The sequence below is a fragment of the Neodiprion fabricii genome, chromosome 1 (genome assembly GCF_021155785.1).
Source record: "Neodiprion fabricii isolate iyNeoFabr1 chromosome 1, iyNeoFabr1.1, whole genome shotgun sequence".
Lineage (NCBI taxonomy): Eukaryota > Metazoa > Arthropoda > Insecta > Hymenoptera > Diprionidae > Neodiprion > Neodiprion fabricii.
Genome location: NC_060239.1, coordinates 17256402 through 17281932, shown reverse-complemented (window position 1 = coordinate 17281932; position 25531 = coordinate 17256402). Strand labels below are relative to the sequence as shown.

Genomic DNA, 25531 nt, shown 5'->3' with positions numbered 1-25531 from the left:
AAAGTGAAAAATAACAGGATTCCGAAATATTTTTTTGATATTTCTCCTACAAATCTGAGACAATATTACATAAAACCACGCGTAAAAAAATGCGAACACTGTGGGTTTAAGAACAAAAAAAAAGTCAAATAGTCAGTTTATTGAAAGTTCACGCTCACGCTATTTTACATTTTGTTTTTTCAGTCGTTAAAACCACAGTGACTTGTAATAGTGTATATATATTCGTACACTAATTCTACGCATGCAATTCACAACTAGATATACTGAAAATAAAAGAGTGAATTTGAAAAGTTAAAATGAACAACGACAATCGCGAAACACTCAAAAAATACTCGCGTAACACACTAAACAAGACACTCAACGCAGTAGAGTTCAATGAATACGTGCGCCGCCAGCCACGAACTCATGCCGCTGGAACTTCGTAGTTGCGGTGCTGCCATAGTCGTGAAGCTAAACATGACAACAGTCAAACCAATTGGCTTCTCATGACGAGTAAAAAATATATTTAGTTCGGTATGAAAAAATCAAAAATTTACTGACGTGAAATGAGACGATCGTAATAAAATATGATTAGGTATAACATTTCATATTTGACCAAACATCAAAGGTGAGGTGTGGTAACAGTCGCGACAATTGTCGGGTGGGTAAGCAGGGTGAATTTAAATCGTCCCAGGCTAATATCTCCGAAACTAAGCAAAGTAAGCGGGCTGAGCTGCAGTGAAGGTCAACTTGGTTTTTCATAAACTGTATGGTATTGCGTTTCTTGCAGAATCTGAAAGAACATCAGATTCTGTATTATAAATATCTGGATATATATAGTATAAAAATAACTACGAGATAAGAGCAGAGCGGTTTCGATCATAACAGGGAGGTCAAATTAATATAAAATACTCAAAGTATAAAAATGTATCACTAAATTGAAAATAAGAACCACACGTATATTTGTACATACGTATAGCATTGGCAACATTTCATGCAGATTTCGAAATTGATGTATAATTTGCGGCAATTTCCGAATGATTCATAGCCTAGGAAAGAATGAACAGGTGAATTCTGCACTGAAATCTTAGACCATATACAATATCTGGAAATAATCCTTTGAGAAAAATGCAAAGTCACGATAGTGTTCAGTTTGGCACAAAATTTATCTGACCAATCGGGACTAGATAGAGTGCCGTAAGTGGTGCCCCGTAGAGATGTAAGAATCATAAAGATACGAAAATATTGGCGGCGAGGCATAGGTAGGCCCTTCTGTAAGTGGAAACGTCCGCTGAATAGAGAAGGAAGAAAGATCAGACAGCCGTTCCTATCTCTCTTTAACGACAATAGCGCAACAGGGACAGACCCGGCTGTGGGACTTGTCATCTCTTTCTCTTTCCTGGACGTTTTGACCGCTGCCTCACCGCCTCTATCTTAATATCTTTATGGTAAGAATCAGCCGAAAGTGTCATATAGAAATGGATGAAGATAAAAAAAGTAGTGTATGAATGTTACCCTTGTTTAATAACGCGTGTTAAACAAAGGTAACTGGGACTCACTCAGTTCCCCTTTCTCGTTGGCCCACAAACATTACTTATATCTTGAGTGCCCCAAACCAGCTCTTACTTTCTTCATCTGCCACCCATGATTCAAATCAATTTTTTCTTTTTTTGAAAAATCAGAAGCAATGAATGAGACGAGTATGATTAACGAGCTTGGCGATATTTCATGTCGAAGAAGATTTTATTCGTTCCACTCGTATTGAAATTTGTGGTTGAGTCGGAGAGGTCAGGTTATGCCGCCCGCGACGCGATAATTATGTTTCGCTAGCTATCAGCCAAGTCAGGTTATACATCCTTTCTGCTAGCTAACAGTCGAAAGGGGCTGAATGGACTACGATTCCTTGTCGATTGTTCGAATCCATTTCAGAAAAGTTTAAATTCACAAATAAAATGAGTAGAAATATAAGCTAGTCGGAATTTATATCCCAAAAATGAATCGGTCGCTCCTATGAACATTTATATTTCAGGTTGTCGATGTGGCGAGGTTATGGCGTCTTGAGACCTGCGAGTAATTATTCGTATTATTTCTTTTCCCGTTTTCATGGAATGAATAAGAGCAACGCAAGGCAAATGACTCCTTTTCATATCAATTACGATTCTCGTTTAGTTCGGGTATTTTCCAAGTTTTATAAAACTACAGGCAATCGGTGTGAGCTACAGAACGCGACGCAGCAACAATGAGATGGCGGTTTTTTCGTAATCGCTAACCAAATCAGCTCCCATTTTTTCATTCCACCATCGAATCCTACGGGACTAAGCTCAAAATGTGTGTTACATCAGCGCCGAGTGGCATCATACCGAATAGTTCGATCCATTCAGTGCAACTGTGAAAATATTCTCAATTTGTGTGAATGGTAACCGATCTGTGAATTTTTTTTTCAAAATTTTGAAGGAATTTTCGCCAAAATAAGCTATTAGTTTCCCAAGTTTTGTTGTGATCTTTTCAGCGGTGTAAGAGTTTTGCCTGTCCGCGTTTTCGAGGTGTACGTTGCTTCTTTAATAGCCCCTTAAAAGAGCATTTCCATTTGAGGCAATCACGACCTAAGATCTACGGGGCAGGTGGCTGGTGATGACGATGGTTGTGTTCGAAATGCCCACAGCCAGCTGCAACGCATTCATGCAGGCGGTTTGCCAAACCGCCGATGATGTTCGATATCATCACTCAACTCATATTATTAATGATCTCGAGTACTCTAGCGCGCAGCGTGGGGAGGTTTTCAATCCTGTCTCCAATGTACAAGTTGTTCTTCAAATAAGGCCATAGTCCGTAGTCCAGCGGTGCCAGGTCGAGTGAGCGTGGAGGCCATGGAATCGGACCACCTCTATCGATCCAACAACCAGGAAACTGTTGATCAAGGTATTGCCGAACAGCGAGATTGAAATGCACTGGTGTTCCATCTTATTGGAAAAAGAACAGGTACCCTAGATCGGCATGAAGTACAATAAATACTAAATACTTATTCAATCAATCAATAATGAAAGTCACAAGTACTATTTTGATGAAAATAAATAGCCGTGTTACACTAAATACAAATAGGAAATAAATCGTTTCAAATTAATGATTCCTATTGACATCCCTTTCGATAGCTCTCAGGGCTGGAATAATCTGTTTTTGCAGCACGCGCAAGTACTTTTTTGCATTTAAATTGCCGTGGATAAAGACGAGTCCAATCCTTTGGTCTCCAATCCCGCCAAGCCATACATGCGGCTTCTGCTAATATTGGGTTGCTGAGTCTGCAAGCAGATGAGGATTATCCCTAGACCAGAATCGAAGGTTCTGCCGATTTGGCGCACTAACGAGCACAACCGTGCACTCATCTTAGTAACAGATCCAACGGAACAGTCCCTCATCTGCGTTCAGTCGTTCTATCATCCCATTACTGAAATTCAAACGCGCTTCAATATCTAATGGCAGAAGCTGTCGGTGTTCTTCAAATTTATAAGGGCGGTACTTAGTTGATCAAGGAACTTTCTTTATCGAGGACTTGCAGATCTCCATTTTTTGCGCTATCTCAGGAACACATTTTTTCTATCTTCAATCGCTTTCAAGCCAACATCTAGTTTGACCTCTTCACTGAGTTGCCGTGACGGATAGGACATTTTCTTTAAATTTGGGTCAAGGTTTCCCGTTTCTTTAAGGGCCATAGAGGTATAAGCATACTGAATTTTCCCCCGAAAGATAACTTGATAATACTTAGGGGATGTTTAGGTACTAAAAAAATAATGAGATCCAGAAAGTTTCAGATCTCTAACTCAATTGGTTTTCGAGAAAAAGCCAAAGACTAAAGAACAGAAAAATTGTTTTTTCTCAAAACTGACTAAACCGATTGATCTAAATTGTTAATGTTTTGGGGATCGGTAACAGCTTTTAGAAAAAAAATTATAAGTTATATAGGTTCATCAGATCTTCGAAAAAATTAATGTTTTTGTTTTGATTTCACTTTTCAACCATGATACAATTTTTGTACAACGACAAAACCTTTTTAATTGTTTTTGTTTATTGTTTAAATTATCGCTCAATCTCGGATTACAGGTGCAGCGATCGATTAACGGGGTTAGGTTTTCCGATAAATCGCGGGTGATCATTTTTGGCGGTTATGACGGGAAACGCGGCTGTTATCACATTTCCGGTGACAGAAAAAAAAAAGACCTGTTGGTGACATGTGCATGGGCGGCTAGTTTTTCAAATATGGACGAACCAAACGCAAGATCGAACATCAGCAGCGAGGGACTATTCACTTAAGAAATTAGTTCTAAATCACTGGACATCACTCGAATTCGAGTTGTACTTTAATATTGAACTTCACGTGGAAATCGGTAATATGCCGAACATCTTGAAACGTTTATGGGAAATCCATACTACATTTCAATTTCTGTACTGATTTATACATTCTATGCCTTGTCATAAGTAATAGTGTATGAAATAAGTTTTTCACCAGTAAGCAACGCTCTGCCCAAAAGCAAAAGACGAAAATTACTCGTCAGTTCTGTGGGAGATCCATGCCACTTTTCAATCTCAGTATTGATTCATTGATTTTATGCTTAGTCGTAGATAATAGATTAGAGGGTGAAATAACTTTTCCACTAGTAAGCACCGCTCTACCCAAGAGCGAGACACGAAAGTTACTCGTCGGTTGTGTGGGGGATCCATACCACTTTTCAATCTCAGTATTGATTTATAGATTCTATGCCTTGTCTTGAGTAATAGAGTGTGAAATGAGTTTTTCACCAGTAATCACCGTTCTGTCTAAGAGAGAGAGACGAAAGTTTGGTCAGTTGTATGGGTAATCCGTACTACTTGTAACAGTTTGAATACGCCCGCCAAAAACAAAGACAACTTGACTCATTAATAGGTAAGCCCGTAGGGGAAGCCTTGACCTGGGCGGTTATTGGGATGATAGATGCCCCAGACCTCCAGAGATTCCTTGGACGACGATTGAACGATCAAGAGTTATTCGAGCGCGCTCTTCAATAACAAAAATCCTGAAATGAACAACAATTTAACAAAATAAAGTTCACGCTTATTGATTGAACTTGTGATTACAAAGAAACTATCAGCGACCAAATTTTGAAGGATCAGTGACAAAGAAACCGCTCCAGAACATGACGGACGATGGGAATTCTATTGGCCAAGCCAAGAATTAGCGAGTTCAACAAAGGAAAGGGAAACCGGAATATGAAAAACATGCAGAAAGAAACGTTTACGATAAGTTATAATTTGACATGTTATTTCAGTAATTTTTTTGATATACATTTGATTGAATTATTATCGTCATAGATTTCCGTCGTACCAATTTTAGTTATACAATTTCTTTATACCGGTTTTTTTTATATTTATATGTTTCTAGTATTCGGTTTACGGTTATATAGCCATGTAATTGGTTCATACCGAATCTCCTAAATTCAGTACCAATCATTTGAAACATCAGGAAAGTCTCGTTTTATCTGTGTCCTGTAAGGCAAAAAGATAACAAACAAAAAATGATAACGGATAATTCTGGTATTTGCGAGAGGCTCTTCAGTTACATTTGAATCTTTGTCGGAACAAACCGTGATAAGAAAATTCCGTTACATACTTTTCAGTTTTTGTATGATGCATAGATTCTATGCCTCGTCATAAGTAATAGAGTGTGAAATAAGTTTTTCATCAGTAATCACCGTTCTGTCCAAGAGTGAGGGACGGAAGTTTCGTCAGTTGTGTGAGGAACGTTTCTTCTACAAAAAGTTGATATTTTACTAATGAAATCAAAGTTTTGTTTCTCGTCAACTTGACATTCACCGAATGCAGAATTAACGTACATTTATGTACGTAAATAATTTCCGTATTCGGATCATGATTTTATGCAATCGATTGCATACATTGCCATGCTGATGAGCATTGTTGTGAAAGATTCACGAATTTTCACAATGCAGCGGGCACCTTCTATGCAGGTTTCTACTATTGACCTAGCGGTGTGCGGAGGCACCTTGTTACTTTGCTCTGCATTACCGCGCTGGAAGGTGGCCGCATCGGAGTTTTCACGCGTCTTTAAAAGTACCTTAAGATGGGGAACCGTTAATCTCCTCTACGTAGGCAATGATGGAACTGATCCATGTACAATAGGGTCTGACCAGAATTACTAAAAGCCTATTTGGAACCATTGCAAGCATCGTCGGACCCTAAAAATTAGTCAGACATTTGAAAACAGGAAGTTTAATTTTTTAAATTATTTCTAATTGTAAAGTTTACGAGAAATTCGTTTGGAATTTTCCGCAAATACTGACAGTAGAATTTAGTAACCATAGAACAGGCTCGACTGACTTCAAAAATACTACATTTAAATAATATTTCAACGGCGCCATTTATTTATGAATTATCACTGTATTTTATGCAATGTTAATATTTCTCAGTACCATAAATACAAGTTACAGTACTATTTTTTTACAGGAATAATGGTATGAAGGCATTGCACGAATCATCTTCTAATAATAATAGGAAATCCTTTGTTCTCGGATACCTGAATTCAGCATCTTCAAAGAACCAGAACCAGTGCTCTTTTTATTGCAACTTTGTTCTTTTAAACTCCCTTTGAACAAGATAACTTTATTACTGTTTTTGCGGGGTGTCTTCTTAACCTGTAAGCAGGAAAAACTTGACAAATGTCGGATGGAGAACTCGGAGGTAAAGCACTATCGAGACACAGCTCTTCGACTTCCGGGAGAAGCAAACAATCACTGTTCAACGTACCTAAAAAGATGGCAATAACATTATATTGGTCGAATTCAACATCAGACAATAATTTGTCGCTACGTTTCGCTACAACGAATAATAAACTGTAACTCTGCACCGTCTATTTATTAAAATCCCTCGAATACAATATTTGCGTATCAAAGCAGACCTATTTTCACTTACCTGACGGAATTCAGATCGAGTTCTAAGCGAAAAGTACGATTTGCTCTTTTTTTTTCACTGAATTCGCTTGTTGCAGAGATGGCCCTCCACCTTTTTTACTTCATGAAACCGATACCGTGAGCCGATGTATCTCGTCGAATTCCAATTTAGACTTTTTCAGATAATCATGAATGAGTCTTCACCGTTAAGTATTTGGTTCACGTAATTTTCGTTTACACTCGTGTAGCATCAATTCGCGAGTGGCGGACATAACCTCTCCCAAGTTCGCAAGGGAAGCGCGAAGTTTTGGTAAAGTATTTTTTTAATAACGATTTTCGGATTACAGTAATAAATTGACCGTCGAAGGAATACGACGACCTGATCGACACGATTAACGTGTATCTGATTTATTTTACTTCGGATCAGTTCAGAAATGACGATCTGTTTTTCGTAACAACACCGACAGCAGTTGCCCACAGCTAACGGTGGACTCCTAGGGATATTTTCTGACAGTCGAGATTGATATTGCGTTCGCGGCTCAGTCAGGCGGTAACAGTCGGCCAATAAAATTCGAACGACTTGACGCACGCGCATTAGGTGCGCACTTCCCTCGTGGACACACGTTATGAGAGATCTAGATGTGACATAGTTGAGAGAACAGGAGTGTCTCCAGAGACAAAACGTACAGTTGCAGAAAAGGTGTAAGGCTGCAGACAGAAGGGAATAAAATGAGATGTGTGAGAGCGATAGTGAGTAGCGTGAGGCTGGGTAGAGATGAGAGGACAGAACAGATACCATGATATTAATGTAAGAACTGTAGGAGAGTTAGCGAGTAGGAAAATAGAGAGGTGGTAGGCCGGACGTAACAACTAAAAATTTATTTTCCGGATTTCGATAAAATTGATTGTATTCAAAACAACAGAACAAAGTAGGGGATACGTGTTTTTACGTTTTTCCAAATAACGTCACTCATGGGTTGAATTACGCTTATACACGTGCAGCCCAATTCCCACAAAAATTGTACTATTTTGCTTGAATTCATCTTATTCAACATTACATAGCTCTTTCTAAGCAACGATATAGGCACCTCTGCGTTTCAATAAATTTCAGTCGCATTTATAACAAAAACTTCCCCCTTAAAATGCCGAACGATTTCTGCTAGAGTTTCTCTCAGGATAGTGAAAATCTTCCGGAGCCTGATATGTTAGAAATTTGTGAGGTTACTGTAATCGATTTTGACCTTATAATTTTGGAATTCAATATGGCTAATGATCGATGTAAATATTTAGGACTTCGGTTATCATTTTTTTCCAAAAGATTGAAAGAAATCGGAAAAGTAACGTGGAATGGCTTATATACCATTGAAGGAATAAAAGTTATCTTGTGACGCAGAGACACCAAAGCAATTACATTTTATTGCGGCGAAGTTCTGATTTCATCTGCCTGTTGCGACGTATCATGCGGGACATACGATGAAAAGAAATCAGTTTTTTTGGTCGACTGGCGCGTAAAAAAATTTGGGGCTCAAAAAATTAAAAATGGTCCCCACGGCTCTCGCGGCGGTTTAAAGACATTCCCAAGGAAACACATTTTCTTACTATCTTCTTGAAAATTTGAATGTATATATTCATTGATGTCCTTTATACGTACAAAAAGTTTCAATACCTCTTGTGGCACTAAATTTGTAGATATTAACTGTTGAAAATTGAACTTTCAACATACGAGCCCCACACCGACGTATGTGAACACGCATGTTTTACGATATAGCATTGGTATTTTTCTTACGATTGTCGTAAAAAACTGTGAATCATTAACTGAAAATATGACAAATATTTCCCTGTAAAGAAAAGTACAGCAAGCGGTATTCGTTTCTTCGTAGAATATGTTTGAATTGAGCTACTTGTGACCGTTTCCAATTTTTTTCGCATAACATATACGCGATTTGACAACGTCGCGCGTCAGAGTAGGCGAGGAGTTTGAAATACTGTCGCCTGATTTCAAGAAGTGCGTGTAGCTTTCGGATGTTGGAAAAGTATGGGTTATGGTAAATGAAATCTCGATAATTATAACAAATTAAATATTTATTAGTATTCAACGTCATTCTCTTATTTATTTATTTTAGTTTGCACCTTTCAAATTTAGCTAGAGGTTTTATTTTTGAGGGAGCCTAATACTTTTGTAATAATATCTTTTTTTTTTGTTATTTGTGCCTCATTATAATCTAATTCTGCTGTAAAAAATTACCCAATAGCTTTTTCGCCTCCATCTTTATATATTTTCACTAAGCTGTCACACGAAATATCATTTGCAGCTACTTTCTCGCACATATTCATGGAAATAATATTGAATAATTCAGTCAACAGTCGCAAGTTGCACTTAGTTTTATCTGACTTAGATATTTCCTGTAAATAAAAGTCACTGGTTTTGTAGGAAAAAAGTAAATTACTTTCTAAGTTTAACGTTTTGATCAATGTTTGTAATACCTACTGAGACGTCATAAGCAGCATTGTGAAACGACTGCTGATCATCACACGTTTGAAAGAAATCTTTACTTAAAGTTTCTAGTTTAAAATGACTGGGACCTTTTCTGTCAACAAATGTTTTTCCGAATAACGCCAAAGTATCTGTAAAGCCCGAAATCAAATTCAATATTCCAAGTACATTAGCATTTCCTAAAGCTTGTAAAAGCCGAGGAGCATTGAACGGGGCATTATGCCCAACTAACAAACATTTTTGTTTTCGGTCAAGTAAATCAAATTGAAATTTTCAAAAGATTTCAATGCATAAAGAATTTTAACAGTCTCAACTTTTTCTTTGCGATGAAATAAATCCGTATGTTTATGACGAAGTTGAGTAACTGCACTTGCTGACGCAGAAATATTTTCCGTTGTATGTACATAAACATTGAAAGTTTGATCATCACACACAGCAGCAATTTGCAAAATATGAGCGTCTGCTGCAAATCCAGTAGTTTCGATATCAAAATAAACAAAGTTTTCATCATCTTCCGATATATTATTATTATTGTTACAAAGGGTGAAATCACCCGTTTTGCCCCCTCTTTAATGATCTAGTAGTCATCATAGATAAAAGACGTTTATAAACCTCTTATGTCTTTCAAAAGAATAAGGTTGCTGCGTCAACCAACATTATTGTAAAAACAGTCTTGTTTCAGACTTTAAACGAGAAACACATATTACGCAATTCAAGCATTTTCACAACATTTTATTCACGCTCTTGATTTTTGACTTGATAATTAAACTCGCGGATCCATACTTATTTTCCGTAACGTCAAAGAACGTTACATTATTATCAGAGCGTTTATCCGAGCTAATGTTCAATTCATTAATTCCGCAGTTACTTTGATAAGTAATGCCTTCGACTCTTTCAGTAGTTTTTCTTAAAAGTTCTCTCTGTTTTTTTTTAATTCAACGCGCCTTAATTTTTTTTCCTTTGATTGGCTCAGTTTTGATCTTTTTTCTCGCTTCCAATAACCTCGATTAACAAACTCGATAGTACGAGATCCAAATCACACTTCTTGCATTTTCTGTTTCTTTTGGCGTAATCTAAAATTTTTCCAGACAAAAAACTAATCACTGTGCTATAGCCATTCAAGCCGCCGCCGCGTCGTAGCTACGCCCATTCCCACGTTTCGACCAGCCCATATCAAATGAAACTATAATAATAAATAATAAATAAATCAATTATTTCGCCTAAAGCTTGATCGAATGACGAATCGACAGTATTTGAAGATACATACGTTAATAATATCTAACTGAGGGAAAATATCTCGAACAATATCCACAGGCCTGTGAGAGGAAAAAAAACTTTACCGACAAATTATACAGCATGTACAATTGCTAAATACAATATCGTAGAATTTTGCGAAATAATAGTTATAAATAGCCTGATTATGTGTAACGGAATACAAAAGTAATAGAAATATAAAAATATTGAAAGAAAAAAGTTCGGTGTAAATTATTTACAATTCAATTCATTAATTGGTTGTTACATGTGTTTTCAATAAACTAATAATAATGCTTACCGTGTATTACACAACTTTTCAACATTGTTGATGACCAATTCTTTCTCTTCTGACGTAGCTCGTTTACAACTATCCCTGGCTACGGCTTCTATTGCTTTTCCAATAATGCTCTCATACTTCTTATATAAATGAACATTTATACGAGGTAAATTCGCACATGCGAGAATTTTATTCAGACTAGTATTTCTGACGCCTGCATGTATCGCACCTGGAACATAACAAATAACATAACCTATAAAGCTTGGCGGGCTTCAGTGATTTCATACAATAAAACAATTAACTCCCGATACAATTGAGTACAGAATTGATGATTTCCTTTTAATGAGTTGTCCACACATTAATCTAAATAAACTTCAAGCACTTACCCAGAATCACAGATGCGTTAATGTCAGACGCTTGGTTTTTTATCACTCCTGTATTTACTGAACTACATTCCGTAGAGTTATCACATTTCATTCAAAACTTTGAGTGAAGCCCTTCTCTTTGGAAATCACTTAATTTTTCCATATCTAAAAGACTTTAGCAGTTAGTACATTTCAGATTTTTAGCCAACTCTCTCAAAGAGAATATACTATGCTCATCAGGAATTTCGGATTAAATTAATTCATCACGTGTCGCGCGATTTTCCTTCTTCTTTGTGTCCGGCATACTTACCAAGGCCCGATTTATTTTCTCATCAATTTTTCTGTTAACTAATTTTCCGTTTATTAATCTCGGAGTCATTTTAGAGGTTGTTTAAAGAGAACTCTAACCAACGTAAACGATGTCTGTGTCACTCTTGAGAATGCAGGGTTGCCATTTTTGAAACGTAGCGCAGTAGGATCATTTTCTTAGTTTTGCGCATATCAGAGGGGACCAGGGAGCGCATTGCTGCTCACCTATTTCCTATTGTACGCACGGTACTAGAGGGGGGAAGGGGGAGGGGATCTTTCTGTAAGTTGAGCACGACTGCTGTTTGGGAACGTGCCTTGAACTTCGATTTGAATTTCGGGCGGTCAGTCCAATAGATGCAGTCATTATGTGCAGCGGAGCTTCATATGATATTATTCATTCTGACCTTGCAATTTTGAAATCATCACATAGTAGATGGCACAAAATTACAGAAATATGATATTGTTAGATTTACGAAATGAATACAACGAATAAGGAAAATCGGGACGTATTTTATTTTATTAATACGAATACGTCGGTTTGGCTCCAAGTCTAGAGTCTAATTCTCTTTCTCTTTTTCAGGTCTTTTAATTTTTTCGTTATCCGTCGACCGTCAACTGCACATTATTGTACTGTGGCGATTTGCTTTTAGATATTGAAAGAATTATTGATTTTTGTAATCTCAAGAGTAAATCTCTCTATCTAATAAAAAAGTTTCAAACAAATGAACAGGTAGAAAAAGATTATGATAACAATAGTAAAAAAAAAGACTATAATAACAATAGTATAAAAAAGATTATAATAACAATAGTAGTTGGCGGTGGGGTGAGATCCCGAAAACAAAACAAAAAGCATCTAGCAAACCCTTTGACAGCTGTCATCGGCTGTTTATGACAGTCTTTGACAAATATATTTATAGGTATCTGTTTCTGACGCGCAAAAAATGAACATGCGAACGAAAATTATCAAGATGATTCCCGACGGGAATTGTCTTTTTCGCGCGTTGGCGTATTGTGTATACGGCACTCATGATCGACACGCAGAGGTGAGACTGAAAATCGTTTCAAATATAGTGGATAATTGGTCTACATTTGCGGGTTTTATTACAGGTAATGAGTCAAACGGTGCTGTGATTAGGTCACCTGGTGATTACAAATCACATATGAATAAAAATGGAATACACGGGGGAGATGCAGAATTAGCTGCAGCTGCGGACATTTTTAAGATATGTTTAATCGTGTATCGCGAAGAAAAAATTCATCCACACCGGATCGGATCACAAAATGAAACACAATTCTCGCTACTCTTCACCGGCGACGGAGACAGTGGACACTTTGATGTCTTGCAGAACCAAAATAAAATTCAGATAGTGAGTAATAAGTATGAAAAGTGACAACCAAATAATAGTAAATCTAAATATATCACCAAACAGTCAAAAGGACAGGCAGGATTTACGATGACAATGGAGGAAGGAGGAGTTTCAAGCAGCAGACAAGGCGATGAAGATGGTGGATGGTCGGAAGTATCACAAAAGAAAGAGGAAAATAAAATTGTAAGTGCGAAGAACCAAATAAGCCATAGAATAATATCCATCAAATATTCGTATAACCAGGTAAGAGGACGAACAGGATCGATGTTGACCACAAGAAAAAGAGGTGTTTTGCAGAATGAACAGCAACGCAAATATAGAGAAAAAAATAATATAAAAAAGGTGATTTTGGAGAATAACCGGCAGAGCGGTAGCAAAAATAATTCAGCAAGTCAAGGAGATAGATATCAATAGATAAGGAACACCAATTTTCAACCAACGAATGGAAGCTTAGGTTGATGAAAAAAAGAAAAGTAAGCACAGAAGGAATTGAAGTGGATAGCAAGTGCAGACCTGTCATCAAATCAACATGAAGGAATTCGCCTGTCTACTAGACAATGCGTAAGGAAATAAGGAGGCGCGCAGCGCCGAGTGCCCGAGGCGCGTACGCCGACATGGGGTTGACGCGCGAAGCGCGCAGGGGCGAGGCCCCTAGCCGTTTATTATAAATCATGAGTACGTGTAAATGAGAAAAAAGACACATTTTTTTTATTACCAAATAAATAAATAAATTAGGGGTACATAATTGTATAAATAAAATTGTAAACATAAATTATTAAAAATCATTCATTCATTCATCCATTCACCCGCATGATTTAAAATACCTTTTGTGCATAAAATATTCACTGTAAAAAGAACACTTAAAAAAGTTGACATACCGTGAAGATTATAATTAATTGTGAGTCAGGGATTGCAATTTTATAATATTATTTCTTGAATGCAAATTTATATCATAATTCATCAATAAAACACTGTCAGAGAAATGTCTGACGACATTTTTCCACACCCTAAAGCGCAGGGGTTGAATCTTTGCGGTTGTTCCTTTAGGGATAATTTTCAATGTAACGTCTCTATTCGAAAGCGTTGCCTCACCTACAGCTGCAGGGCAGTGGCCACTCCATGAATCAATCAACAGTACAGTTTTTGAACCAACGTTGGGGAAAAAAAACTTGTTGCAATCAAGTTTTAAAATGTTCTGTAAATATAATAATATAATACTACTGTACACACTACTTTTTCATTTCCAAAAGTGAATAATCATGGAATTTATAACCCGTTTATACCTGAAGTAAGTTTACCGGACTTCAGTACTTCTATGTACACATTATCTGGTCTAAACAATGTCCGTTGCACAATTGGATCGAACATACCACTTGGTTCTTTTAAGACCAAAAAAGTGGGGAAAGAAGTATTCCTTGAACTGATATAGTTAGCTGAATTGTGTAACTGTGTGTAGTAGAAGTAACTGACTGCACTAGACATTCCACCTTCTATTCTCCTTCGACTGCTCAAGTTCTTTCAGAATGCATCTCCAATCGGAAACCATTTTGATCTGAATTATACACATTCGATAAAATGTATATTATTATATTTTTTTTTCACAACTTGTATAAATTGTTCATCTTGTTCTCTCAAACTTTCGTCATTTTTAATTGTTTTTTGGTGCATAAATTGCAAATGTCTATTCTTTATGCTCTACTATTTTCATTTCTAAATTTTTTTACGGTTCTGCAAAGTACAGGGAACTTTCTTCCTCTATCTCAACGCCAGTGTATTCTTCCATTCCATCAACAATAAAGTTTCAAAGTGTTATTTCCTCATTACTTATGGGCGTTTGAGCAATATTCATTGCTTGAAATGTTATCACAAGTAACTGTATGACGTTCAAAGGATTGATCTTCATCCTTTTTATAGAAAAGCAATGATGTACTTTCAAATTCTTAATGACATATAAGGCCAAACAACTTTTGCAAAGACACCACTGCCAATTTAAGAATATAAATTGAAAGTTAGCAGTACACAGTATCTGCAGTTATTGAACCGGCCATCAGAACTTTTAGTGACAATTTAAACAGTAGCAAGAGTGGCGGGGATAAGCTACTTTAATTTTTTGAGCTTCAATGTTTTTTACGCGTCAGTTAACCAGAAAAACTGATTTATTTTTATCGTATATCTTGCATGATACGTCGCAACAAACAGATAAAATTAGAACTTCGTCGAAATAAAATGTAATTGTTTTGGTGCTCCTGCGATACAAGAAGATTTTTATTTCTTTAATGGTATACAAGCCAGTCCATGTTAATTTTCCGATTTCTTTCAATCTTTTGGAAAAAAATAATCACCAAAGTCCTCAATATTTACAGCATTAGCCAAGTTGAATTCCAAAATTTTAAGCTCAGAATCGATTCCAGTAACTTCACAAACTACTAAAATATCGAGCTCCAGAAGATATGACGGTCGTAGAAAAAACTCTGCCAGCAACGGTTCGGAAATTTGAGGGGGTGGTTTCTGTTATAAATGCAACTGAAATTTATTGAAACGAAGAAGCTTCTAAATTGTTTCTTAGAAAGAGCTTCGTAATGTTAAATAAGTCGAATTGAAGCAAAATTCGGAATTTTCCTGCACGTAAATAAGGGTAATTCACCTCCTAAGTGACGTTATTTCGAAAAATGTAAAAACACGTATTCTCTACTTTTTTCTGCTGTCTCAAATACAATCAATTTCACCGATATCCAAGAAATAGTTTTTTAGTTACAAAATATTTCTTACCATTGAGACAGAAGTGATTTTTTCGCTTTGGTTTTGCTTCAACTATCGAATATTGTCTGAGAAATTTTATTTTAATCGTCATTTAGTTCTGATTCGCTGTTACTCGACGCGACCTGGGTCAGGTGATGTCGAGGCTCAGAATAATTTATTTCAAAGGGCGCCAGTTGATTATCGAAATTAACAAAATGAAATAACGACTAGGCTCAGTCGGCTAATGAATAATAATAATAAATAACAATCAGACTCTACTCACAGGGGGGGTTACATTTTGGGACCCAGAGGCGGTAGAATATAAATTTCCAAGAGTACGGAAAGAAGAATTGGACAGAGCTTAGACCCGACTCTCAGATATTTGTCTTACGTGTAACGACGCTAGATGTTGAAGATTATTCACGATAGCACTTGATATTGGTAGAATAGCAAGAGAATTATTTATGATTAGACAGTGAACGATTTACTAGATATACAGAATACAAAATTGACGATAAGCGTGTGTACTTACCGCCATCAGTGGTTTCAAACTGCCTTCTGATTACATTTTGGTTTCTCTAGATATTGTATCACTAGTTGTATATATGTATATGACAGTTCTGGACCGTTGAAATAAATAGAATAAATGGAATAAATGTAATGAATGAAACAAATAAAAAAAATTAAACAACTGAAATGAATCGAATGACCAACGTATATGAAATGAATAAATGAAATAGATAGTATGAATAGAATGAATGAAATGAATGAAATAAATGATATAAACAAAATAAATGGAATGGATCAAATAAATAAAATGGATGGAATAAATAAAATAAATCGAATGACCAACATATATAAAATGAATAACATACATCAAATGAATAAAATGAATAAAATAAATAAAATAATTAGAATTATTAAAATAAACTGAATAAATAAAATGAATGATATAAATGGAATGAATGGAATAGATGAAACAAATAGAATGAATGAACAAAATGAAATAAATAGGATGAATAATATAAATAAAATGATTAAAATAAATAAAATAAATAAAATAAATAAAATAAATAGAATTATTGAAATAAATAAAATCAATAAAATAAGCACATGAATAGAGGGAAAGAGAGAAAAGGGGGAGAGAGAGAGAGAGAGAGAGAGAGGAAGGGAGAAAATGATGCTGAATACTGAAAAATTGAACAAATCAAAAAACTTCGTTAACATACTAATCGAATGTGATAATCATTACGGAAATTGAATCGGCATTCGCAGTATCGTGAGAGGATTGGCGTAGCACTATATATACTTTATAAAGTACACACAAAAGTAGAAACTCGTTGAAGTGTTCGGGTTTTCGAATGGACACCTTTTTTCACCACTCACTTTGTCAAACACCTGTTTCTGCACGAGAGATTTTTCAAAATGCTAGAGAAGTTTCAAACAGCTATTCGGATTTGTATCAAAGGATACACGCTCACCCTCCACCCAGCAAAAAGCAATCAGCCAATCGTTCATGGGATGTACGCCTCGTGACATACAGGCAAAAATGTAACGCGACAACAGTATAAGCTGGGAAAATTTTCTCAAGAGATAGCTACCTGCTTTTTTGATGATCAATTTTTCCCATCACGTGCTCCACGCTGATATGGTTGGGGGTGTGCAGGCTCGGACTTGTTCGCTATAAGGAGTCATAAACTCCAAAACTGTATGTGCACAAAGCATCCGGTCAAGAGTCGACGAGACGAGATTTTTCTCACGCCAAACACTGCTCGCTACCTGCTTTTCGTCGAACGATTTTTCCCATCACATGCCCCACGCTGATAAGGGTTGGGGTGTGCAGGTTTGGACTTGTTTGTCATAAAATTTCTTTATTCTTTGATGGCTGCGGTGGTCCATCACTGGCGCCCTCCACCCAGTCACCACTGCGCGCCACTGCCCACCACTGCCCAGTACCTGCTTTTTCGTTGACCGATTTTTTTCCCTATCACATGACCCAACGGTGGTTGGGAGTGTGCAGGTTTTTGATTTTTGCTTAGCCACATGAACAGCCATATCGATCAATTTCACAACCTCTCCCCACTCACAATCCTGGATTGGTAAACATACCGGCTTGCAACCCGATGCATGCACATTTTTACACAGAAACTGTGAATCGTCTAAGAATTACAATAAAATATTTAATTATACAACATATCTCCACATTCTCTTCCCTTATACATACAGGTGTAGCATATCATCATCAATAATAATAATAATAATAACAATAACAACAACAACAACAACAACAGCAATAATTGAATCTCCGTACATGCATAGATAACGATCTGGCAAAAATACCGAGTCAATTAAACGATACTGGACGAGCACAAGATCACAATCAAGACGTGGAAATGCCAACAATAAACGGTATTACGAATAGCACAAATGTTAAAGTAAATCGAAATACCATTAAAAATTTCTCAGAAGAATCCCCAAACAAAAAGATCACGACACAACGTCGAACCAAAATTTACCAACGTTATGTAAACAAGATAAACGACGCTATACTTAAAAAAATTCACAGCTAAACCTGAAAATAATCTATAACTAACTTACAAGTTATTTGGAGAGGAAATGAGTTTTAATTCATAGACACAATCAAACATGATATATAGCGGGTTGATACATAACCCTTGTTTTTATTTGAAAACATTTAAAACAAGAGGCATGACGGGATATGTTTAGTAATTCGGGTGGTAAACCGTCCACAATGACTCCGGCGCGTGCCACGCCGGGTGATCAAAATCCTCGAAGGGGCAGCGTTGCCCCCACCAACCATCGATCAGCCGTCTGATGCCGAACAAGTCTATGAAATCGTCACCCTGCCATCGGCAGTTGTCAGCTAGCCCTCGAAAATATGCAATTTTGCTTCGAATTTCCGCCCCACCTTGGCTGCGTTTCTTAAAATCCTTTGTACTGACCCACCCTAGGGATTCTAGAGTCCTCAGCAGATACTGTAAACATGGATGAACTTTCAAATTTGAATCAAAATGCTTCACAAACACTTCGAATAAAACGAGCAAAAACCATGTGCCGCAGAACACTATCATGAACAATGAACAATAAATCAAAATGAAGAATTCCCAAAACTTGAATACTTTTTCTCTGCACATATGAACACAAATAATTGAACGATTCAAGAACTCTTAAACATGTTACGATAAAAACATTTATATTGAGCAAGATGATGAAACTTGGTACTTACAGAAATCTTCTCTAATTCGAGAACCATTTTTTTTTCTTTTCTAACTATGTACTTTTATAACTCGTCAACTCAGTGAAGTTTGAAAAATGGATACAATTTTTCACGCAGCGACGCGATCTCAATTTCTTTGCCTCGGCTTTACGGACACTTTCTGTACGCGGAGATCGTCCTCCCTGCCTATATCATCCATAGCTCTAACCCGACCTAACCCAGCGGAGTAAAAGCTAACCTGACCTGAGACGGTAGGACTTGACCTGACGTAACCTAACTTGACCCAAGACACTACAGCCCAACCTAATATAACCTATCCTAATCCAAGACTGCTCAACCTAACCTAAATTGATAAAATACCTTCTGAAATGATTTATTCGATCAAGCTTGATCGCTAGCTTCGATAGTTCAATGATTCTTGAGCAATTCGCGGTTGGCGCGACGGCGTCGAGGATTCTAGAACCTGACCTACGTCAAGGCTACTTCAACTTAACATAACCTAACTTGACCCAAGACACTACAACCCAACCTAATATAACCTATCCCAACTCGCGACTGTACAACCTAGCCAACCTAATATAACTTAATCTTTTGCAGGTTTCCCGATAACATGAAAAGACTTCCGTTTCCTCTATAGACGGGGAAGCTCTTGGTATCATTCGCTCATTTTACTTGTTCTGCCGTCTACTGGTTCTCATTTTGTTACACGTACTACTTCTCATGCAATATAGGTAATGTAACCGGGCTTCTTCATGTTTGAAAATACAAATTCAGTAGATTCTAGCGGAGCTGTCGAGAGTGCGGTATGCATCACAACATTTTCCAATCCGCATTGTTGTAGTACGATGACATTATGTGAAGCAATAATTCGATTTCTGACATGTCTTTCAAGACAGATTAATTTAGAATTAAAGTATGTAAAAATATTCATATTCCTGGCCGTTATAAACATTAACACGATTTACAATTCCATCAGTTTTACACAATTTGTCAACCCTATTGGATACGCAATTTTTATTAAAATCCCTAGCATCAACTTTTCCCCATAAAATGACGCTGCTGCCAATAAACAAGGAAAAATATATCTCATTCGCGAATGCGTTGATGGAACAATAATGTGCTCGAGATTCAACGATTCGTTTTGATTTTTATGGCTAGCAGCATCCTTTCCATAAACTTTTCACATATTTGAATGATGCAGATAAACATACAACGCGTAAATTCTGCAATAACCAGACTCAGTTCAGTTTGATGACTGGCAACAACGTTTACCCCATGAATACGTTTATTGCTGGGAGAAGCTCGATGAAACTCAGCTACCTGCAAAGATGCATTTCTACTTACACTTATGTAATGCAAATATTTCAAACGACGATTACAAGCATGCTAAAAATGTTTGGGTAGAATTCCATTTAGAGCCAATGGAGAACTATAGAGATTGATAAATGCAAAACGGTGATCTGATCAGATGTCTCAAAACATATGATTTTGATCCGTTGCACTACTACACAGTGCCGGGACTTGCTTTCGACGCTATGCTCAAATACACGGGAGTAAATTTACAATATTCTGATCGACACGCTCGGGCCAATAACAGGTTTATGGGGAAAGATTTTGATCCTAGTAACGTGGAATCGTATCTCATGTATTTTGACGCAAACAATCTATACGGTTTGTTCAAGTGGTGGCATAATCCTATCGATATATCAACTCACTCGGACGATCCACCGATCGGTTACATCCTGAACCGATGGATATTCGAATATCCTATAGAGCTTCACAAGAATCATAAAGATTTTAATTCTTTTGTCTCGAGCATTTTACACCTCGGGTTCTGATGAAGGATGGGAACAATAGAAAAATAATGACCGATTTCATCGGGGATTCAAATAAAACTGCGCACATTTACCGTCAAAGTGAGCAAACGTGTCAAGGATGCCGAAAGTGCAACGTTGAAAACCGTCACGTTTAACGATTATAAGCATCGCATGGGGAGACTTACAAAGAGTTGGTCCATAACACAATGCCTAATACGTAGTAGAAAACATGAAGTTAGTCCCATTGTCCTGAAAAATTGACGTTGAGTTGGCAAGACTGTAATATGCAACTGGTACCTGGACAAACAGACGCAATACCTTCAGGGGTTTACCACAACCCCCACAATAAACTGACCATAGGACAGAACTGAGGGCATAGAACTGCTGTAAGGACAACCCATCATCAAACAGAGATAGTTCTTCAACAAGATGATAGATCCGTGCGAAACTATACACATTTACCACCACGGTTGAAAACGAAACGATACGTATCAACATTATCAAAATGAGCAAACGTGTCAAGGGATACGAAAACTGCAACGATAAATAACATCACGTTTAATGATTATAAGAACCGTCTGAAGGGCTTACGAAGAGTTGATCAACCCCACAGTGTTGAATACGTAGTAAAAAACGCGAGGTTAGCCCCAATGTACTGAAAAATTGATCATGAGTTGACAAGACGGTAATATGCAACCGACACCTGGGCAAACAGGCCCCCAGAACTTGGAGGGTGTGCTGCAATCCCGCAATAAACTAGCCGTAGGCTGGCACTGAGGGCATAGAACCGTTGTAAATATATGCGTTTGACACCCAGGGCGATCCGTTATGAAGCAGAGACGTTTCGCCAGCAATACGATATTGAGCAGATCGAAGTTTCAAAATTCGAATACCATGTGAATCCATGTATTCATCAATTATTCATTCATTTATTATTAATATATCGAGCAATTATTCATATTTATTTGTTTACCACGAGAAAATTTTTCAGAAAATGGAAAAAAGTTTCCAGAAAACGAAAAAAACTTTCCGAAAATGAAAAAAAAGTTCACCAAAAAATGAAATGAACATTAATCGTATCGAAAAATTATAGATTATTATGTCTATGACTATTATTATCATCATTATTATTATTATTGTCATTGTCATTGCCATTGTCATTGTCATTGTCATTGTCATTGTCATTATCATTGTCATTGTTATTGTTATTGTTATTGTTATTATTATTGTTATTATTATTATTACATATTTTTTATTTTTATTATTATTAATATTATTATTATATTAGTAATATTATTATTTGAAGGCCTTCGGACACGGCAGGCGATGGTGGAGGTGCCCCCTGCTACCAGGGTCTAGCGTTATCGACGACGAGGCCGCCTGCAGCCCCTCTCTGCCGCAGTCGAGGAGGACCGCGATCCTCGCCTCTTCCAAGGTCGTCGCAGGAGCTGTCCTTGCTCGGGTAGTAATTACCCCTGGATTTGGAGTCCGCATGATTGTGGTACACAATTTGAAACTTCGATCTGCTCAATATCGTATTGCTGGCGAAACGTCTCTGCTTCATAACGGATCGCCCTGGGTGTCAAACGCATATATTTACAACGGTTCTATGCCCTCAGTGCCAGCCTACGGCTAGTTTATTGCGGGGTTGCAGCACACCCTCCAAGTTCTGGGGGCCTGTTTGCCCAGGTATCGGTTGCATATTACCGTCTTGTCAACTCATGATCAATTTTTCAGTACATTGGGGCTAACCTCGCGTTTTTTACTACGTATTCAACACTGTGGGGTTGATCAACTCTTCGTAAGCCCTTCAGACGGTTCTTATAATCATTAAACGTGATGTTATTTATCGTTGCAGTTTTCGTATCCCTTGACACGTTTGCTCATTTTGATAATGTTGATACGTATCGTTTCGTTTTCAACCGTGGTGGTAAATGTGTATAGTTTCGCACGGATCTATCATCTTGTTGAAGAACTATCTCTGTTTGATGATGGGTTGTCCTTACAGCAGTTCTATGCCCTCAGTTCTGTCCTATGGTCAGTTTATTGTGGGGGTTGTGGTAAACCCCTGAAGGTATTGCGTCTGTTTGTCCAGGTACCAGTTGCATATTACAGTCTTGCCAACTCAACGTCAATTTTTCAGGACAATGGGACTAACTTCATGTTTTCTACTACGTATTAGGCATTGTGTTATGGACCAACTCTTTGTAAGTCTCCCCATGCGATGCTTATAATCGTTAAACGTGACGGTTTTCAACGTTGCACTTTCGGCATCCTTGACACGTTTGCTCACTTTGACGGTAAATGTGCGCAGTTTTATTTGAATCCCCGATGAAATCGGTCATTATTTTTCTATTGTTCCCATCCTTCATCAGAACCCGAGGTGTAAAATGCTCGAGACAAAAGAATTAAAATCTTTATGATTCTTGTGAAGCTCTATAGGATATTCGAATATCCATCGGTTCAGGATGTAACCGATCGGTGGATCGTCCGAGTGAGTTGATATATCGATAGGATTATGCCACCACTTGAACAAACCGTATAGATTGTTTGCGTCAAAATACATGAGATACGATTCCACGTTACTAGGATCAAAATCTTTCCCCATAAACCTGTTATTGGCCCGAGCGTGTCGATCAGAATATTGTAAATTTACTCCCGTGTATTTGAGCATAGCGTCGAAAGCAAGTCCCGGCACTGTGTAGTAGTGCAACGGATCAAAATCATATGTTTTGAGACATCTGATCAGATCACCGTTTTGCATTTATCAATCTCTATAGTTCTCCATTGGCTCTAAATGGAATTCTACCCAAACATTTTTAGCATGCTTGTAATCGTCGTTTGAAATATTTGCATTACATAAGTGTAAGTAGAAATGCATCTTTGCAGGTAGCTGAGTTTCATCGAGCTTCTCCCAGCAATAAACGTATTCATGGGGTAAACGTTGTTGCCAGTCATCAAACTGAACTGAGTCTGGTTATTGCAGAATTTACGCGTTGTATGTTTATCTGCATCATTCAAATATGTGAAAAGTTTATGGAAAGGATGCTGCTAGCCATAAAAATCAAAACGAATCGTTGAATCTCGAGCACATTATTGTTCCATCAACGCATTCGCGAATGAGATATATTTTTCCTTGTTTATTGGCAGCAGCGTCATTTTATGGGGAAAAGTTGATGCTAGGGATTTTAATAAAAATTGCGTATCCAATAGGGTTGACAAATTGTGTAAAACTGATGGAATTGTAAATCGTGTTAATGTTTATAACGGCCAGGAATATGAATATTTTTACATACTTTAATTCTAAATTAATCTGTCTTGAAAGACATGTCAGAAATCGAATTATTGCTTCACATAATGTCATCGTACTACAACAATGCGGATTGGAAAATGTTGTGATGCATACCGCACTCTCGACAGCTCCGCTAGAATCTACTGAATTTGTATTTTCAAACATGAAGAAGCCCGGTTACATTACCTATATTGCATGAGAAGTAGTACGTGTAACAAAATGAGAACCAGTAGACGGCAGAACAAGTAAAATGAGCGAATGATACCAAGAGCTTCCCCGTCTATAGAGGAAACGGAAGTCTTTTCATGTTATCGGGAAACCTGCAAAAGATTAAGTTATATTAGGTTGGCTAGGTTGTACAGTCGCGAGTTGGGATAGGTTATATTAGGTTGGGTTGTAGTGTCTTGGGTCAAGTTAGGTTATGTTAAGTTGAAGTAGCCTTGACGTAGGTCAGGTTCTAGAATCCTCGACGCCGTCGCGCCAACCGCGAATTGCTCAAGAATCATTGAACTATCGAAGCTAGCGATCAAGCTTGATCGAATAAATCATTTCAGAAGGTATTTTATCAATTTAGGTTAGGTTGAGCAGTCTTGGATTAGGATAGGTTATATTAGGTTGGGCTGTAGTGTCTTGGGTCAAGTTAGGTTACGTCAGGTCAAGTCCTACCGTCTCAGGTCAGGTTAGCTTTTACTCCGCTGGGTTAGGTCGGGTTAGAGCTATGGATGATATAGGCAGGGAGGACGATCTCCGCGTACAGAAAGTGTCCGTAAAGCCGAGGCAAAGAAATTGAGATCGCGTCGCTGCGTGAAAAATTGTATCCATTTTTCAAACTTCACTGAGTTGACGAGTTATAAAAGTACATAGTTAGAAAAGAAAAAAAAATGGTTCTCGAATTAGAGAAGATTTCTGTAAGTACCAAGTTTCATCATCTTGCTCAATATAAATGTTTTTATCGTAACATGTTTAAGAGTTCTTGAATCGTTCAATTATTTGTGTTCATATGTGCAGAGAAAAAGTATTCAAGTTTTGGGAATTCTTCATTTTGATTTATTGTTCATTGTTCATGATAGTGTTCTGCGGCACATGGTTTTTGCTCGTTTTATTCGAAGTGTTTGTGAAGCATTTTGATTCAAATTTGAAAGTTCATCCATGTTTACAGTATCTGCTGAGGACTCTAGAATCCCTAGGGTGGGTCAGTACAAAGGATTTTAAGAAACGCAGCCAAGGTGGGGCGGAAATTCGAAGCAAAATTGCATATTTTCGAGGGCTAGCTGACAACTGCCGATGGCAGGGTGACGATTTCATAGACTTGTTCGGCATCAGACGGCTGATCGATGGTTGGTGGGGGCAACGCTGCCCCTTCGAGGATTTTGATCACCCGGCGTGGCACGCGCCGGAGTCATTGTGGACGGTTTACCACCCGAATTACTAAACATATCCCCTCATGCCTCTTGTTTTAAATGTTTTC

At 37.5% G+C, this 25531-nt stretch overlaps 2 protein-coding genes across 5 annotated transcripts in view; one reads left to right on the top strand and one right to left on the bottom strand.

The window, feature by feature from the left end:
- LOC124187809 overlaps window positions 1–25531 on the top strand; it is a 340932-nt gene that overhangs the window by 84424 nt on the left and 230977 nt on the right. The window lies entirely within an intron of this gene.
- LOC124178173 (carbohydrate sulfotransferase 11-like) overlaps window positions 1–25531 on the bottom strand; it is a 67427-nt gene that overhangs the window by 10477 nt on the left and 31419 nt on the right. The window contains exons 7-8 of one of the 4 annotated variants that reach the window (XR_006869775.1): window positions 4781–4965; window positions 3207–3275 (exon numbers count right to left, since the gene is read on the bottom strand). The exons of 2 other annotated variants lie outside the window; for them this stretch is intronic. Coding sequence is in view for 1 of the 2 variants with exons in the window: in XM_046561534.1 (XP_046417490.1) it covers window positions 4888–4965 (78 nt within the window). In the remaining variant the exon portion in view is untranslated. Of the gene's footprint in view, window positions 1–3206; window positions 3276–4359; window positions 4966–25531 lie in introns of those variants that run through there. One more of the 4 variants, XM_046561534.1, reaches the window with a different exon arrangement.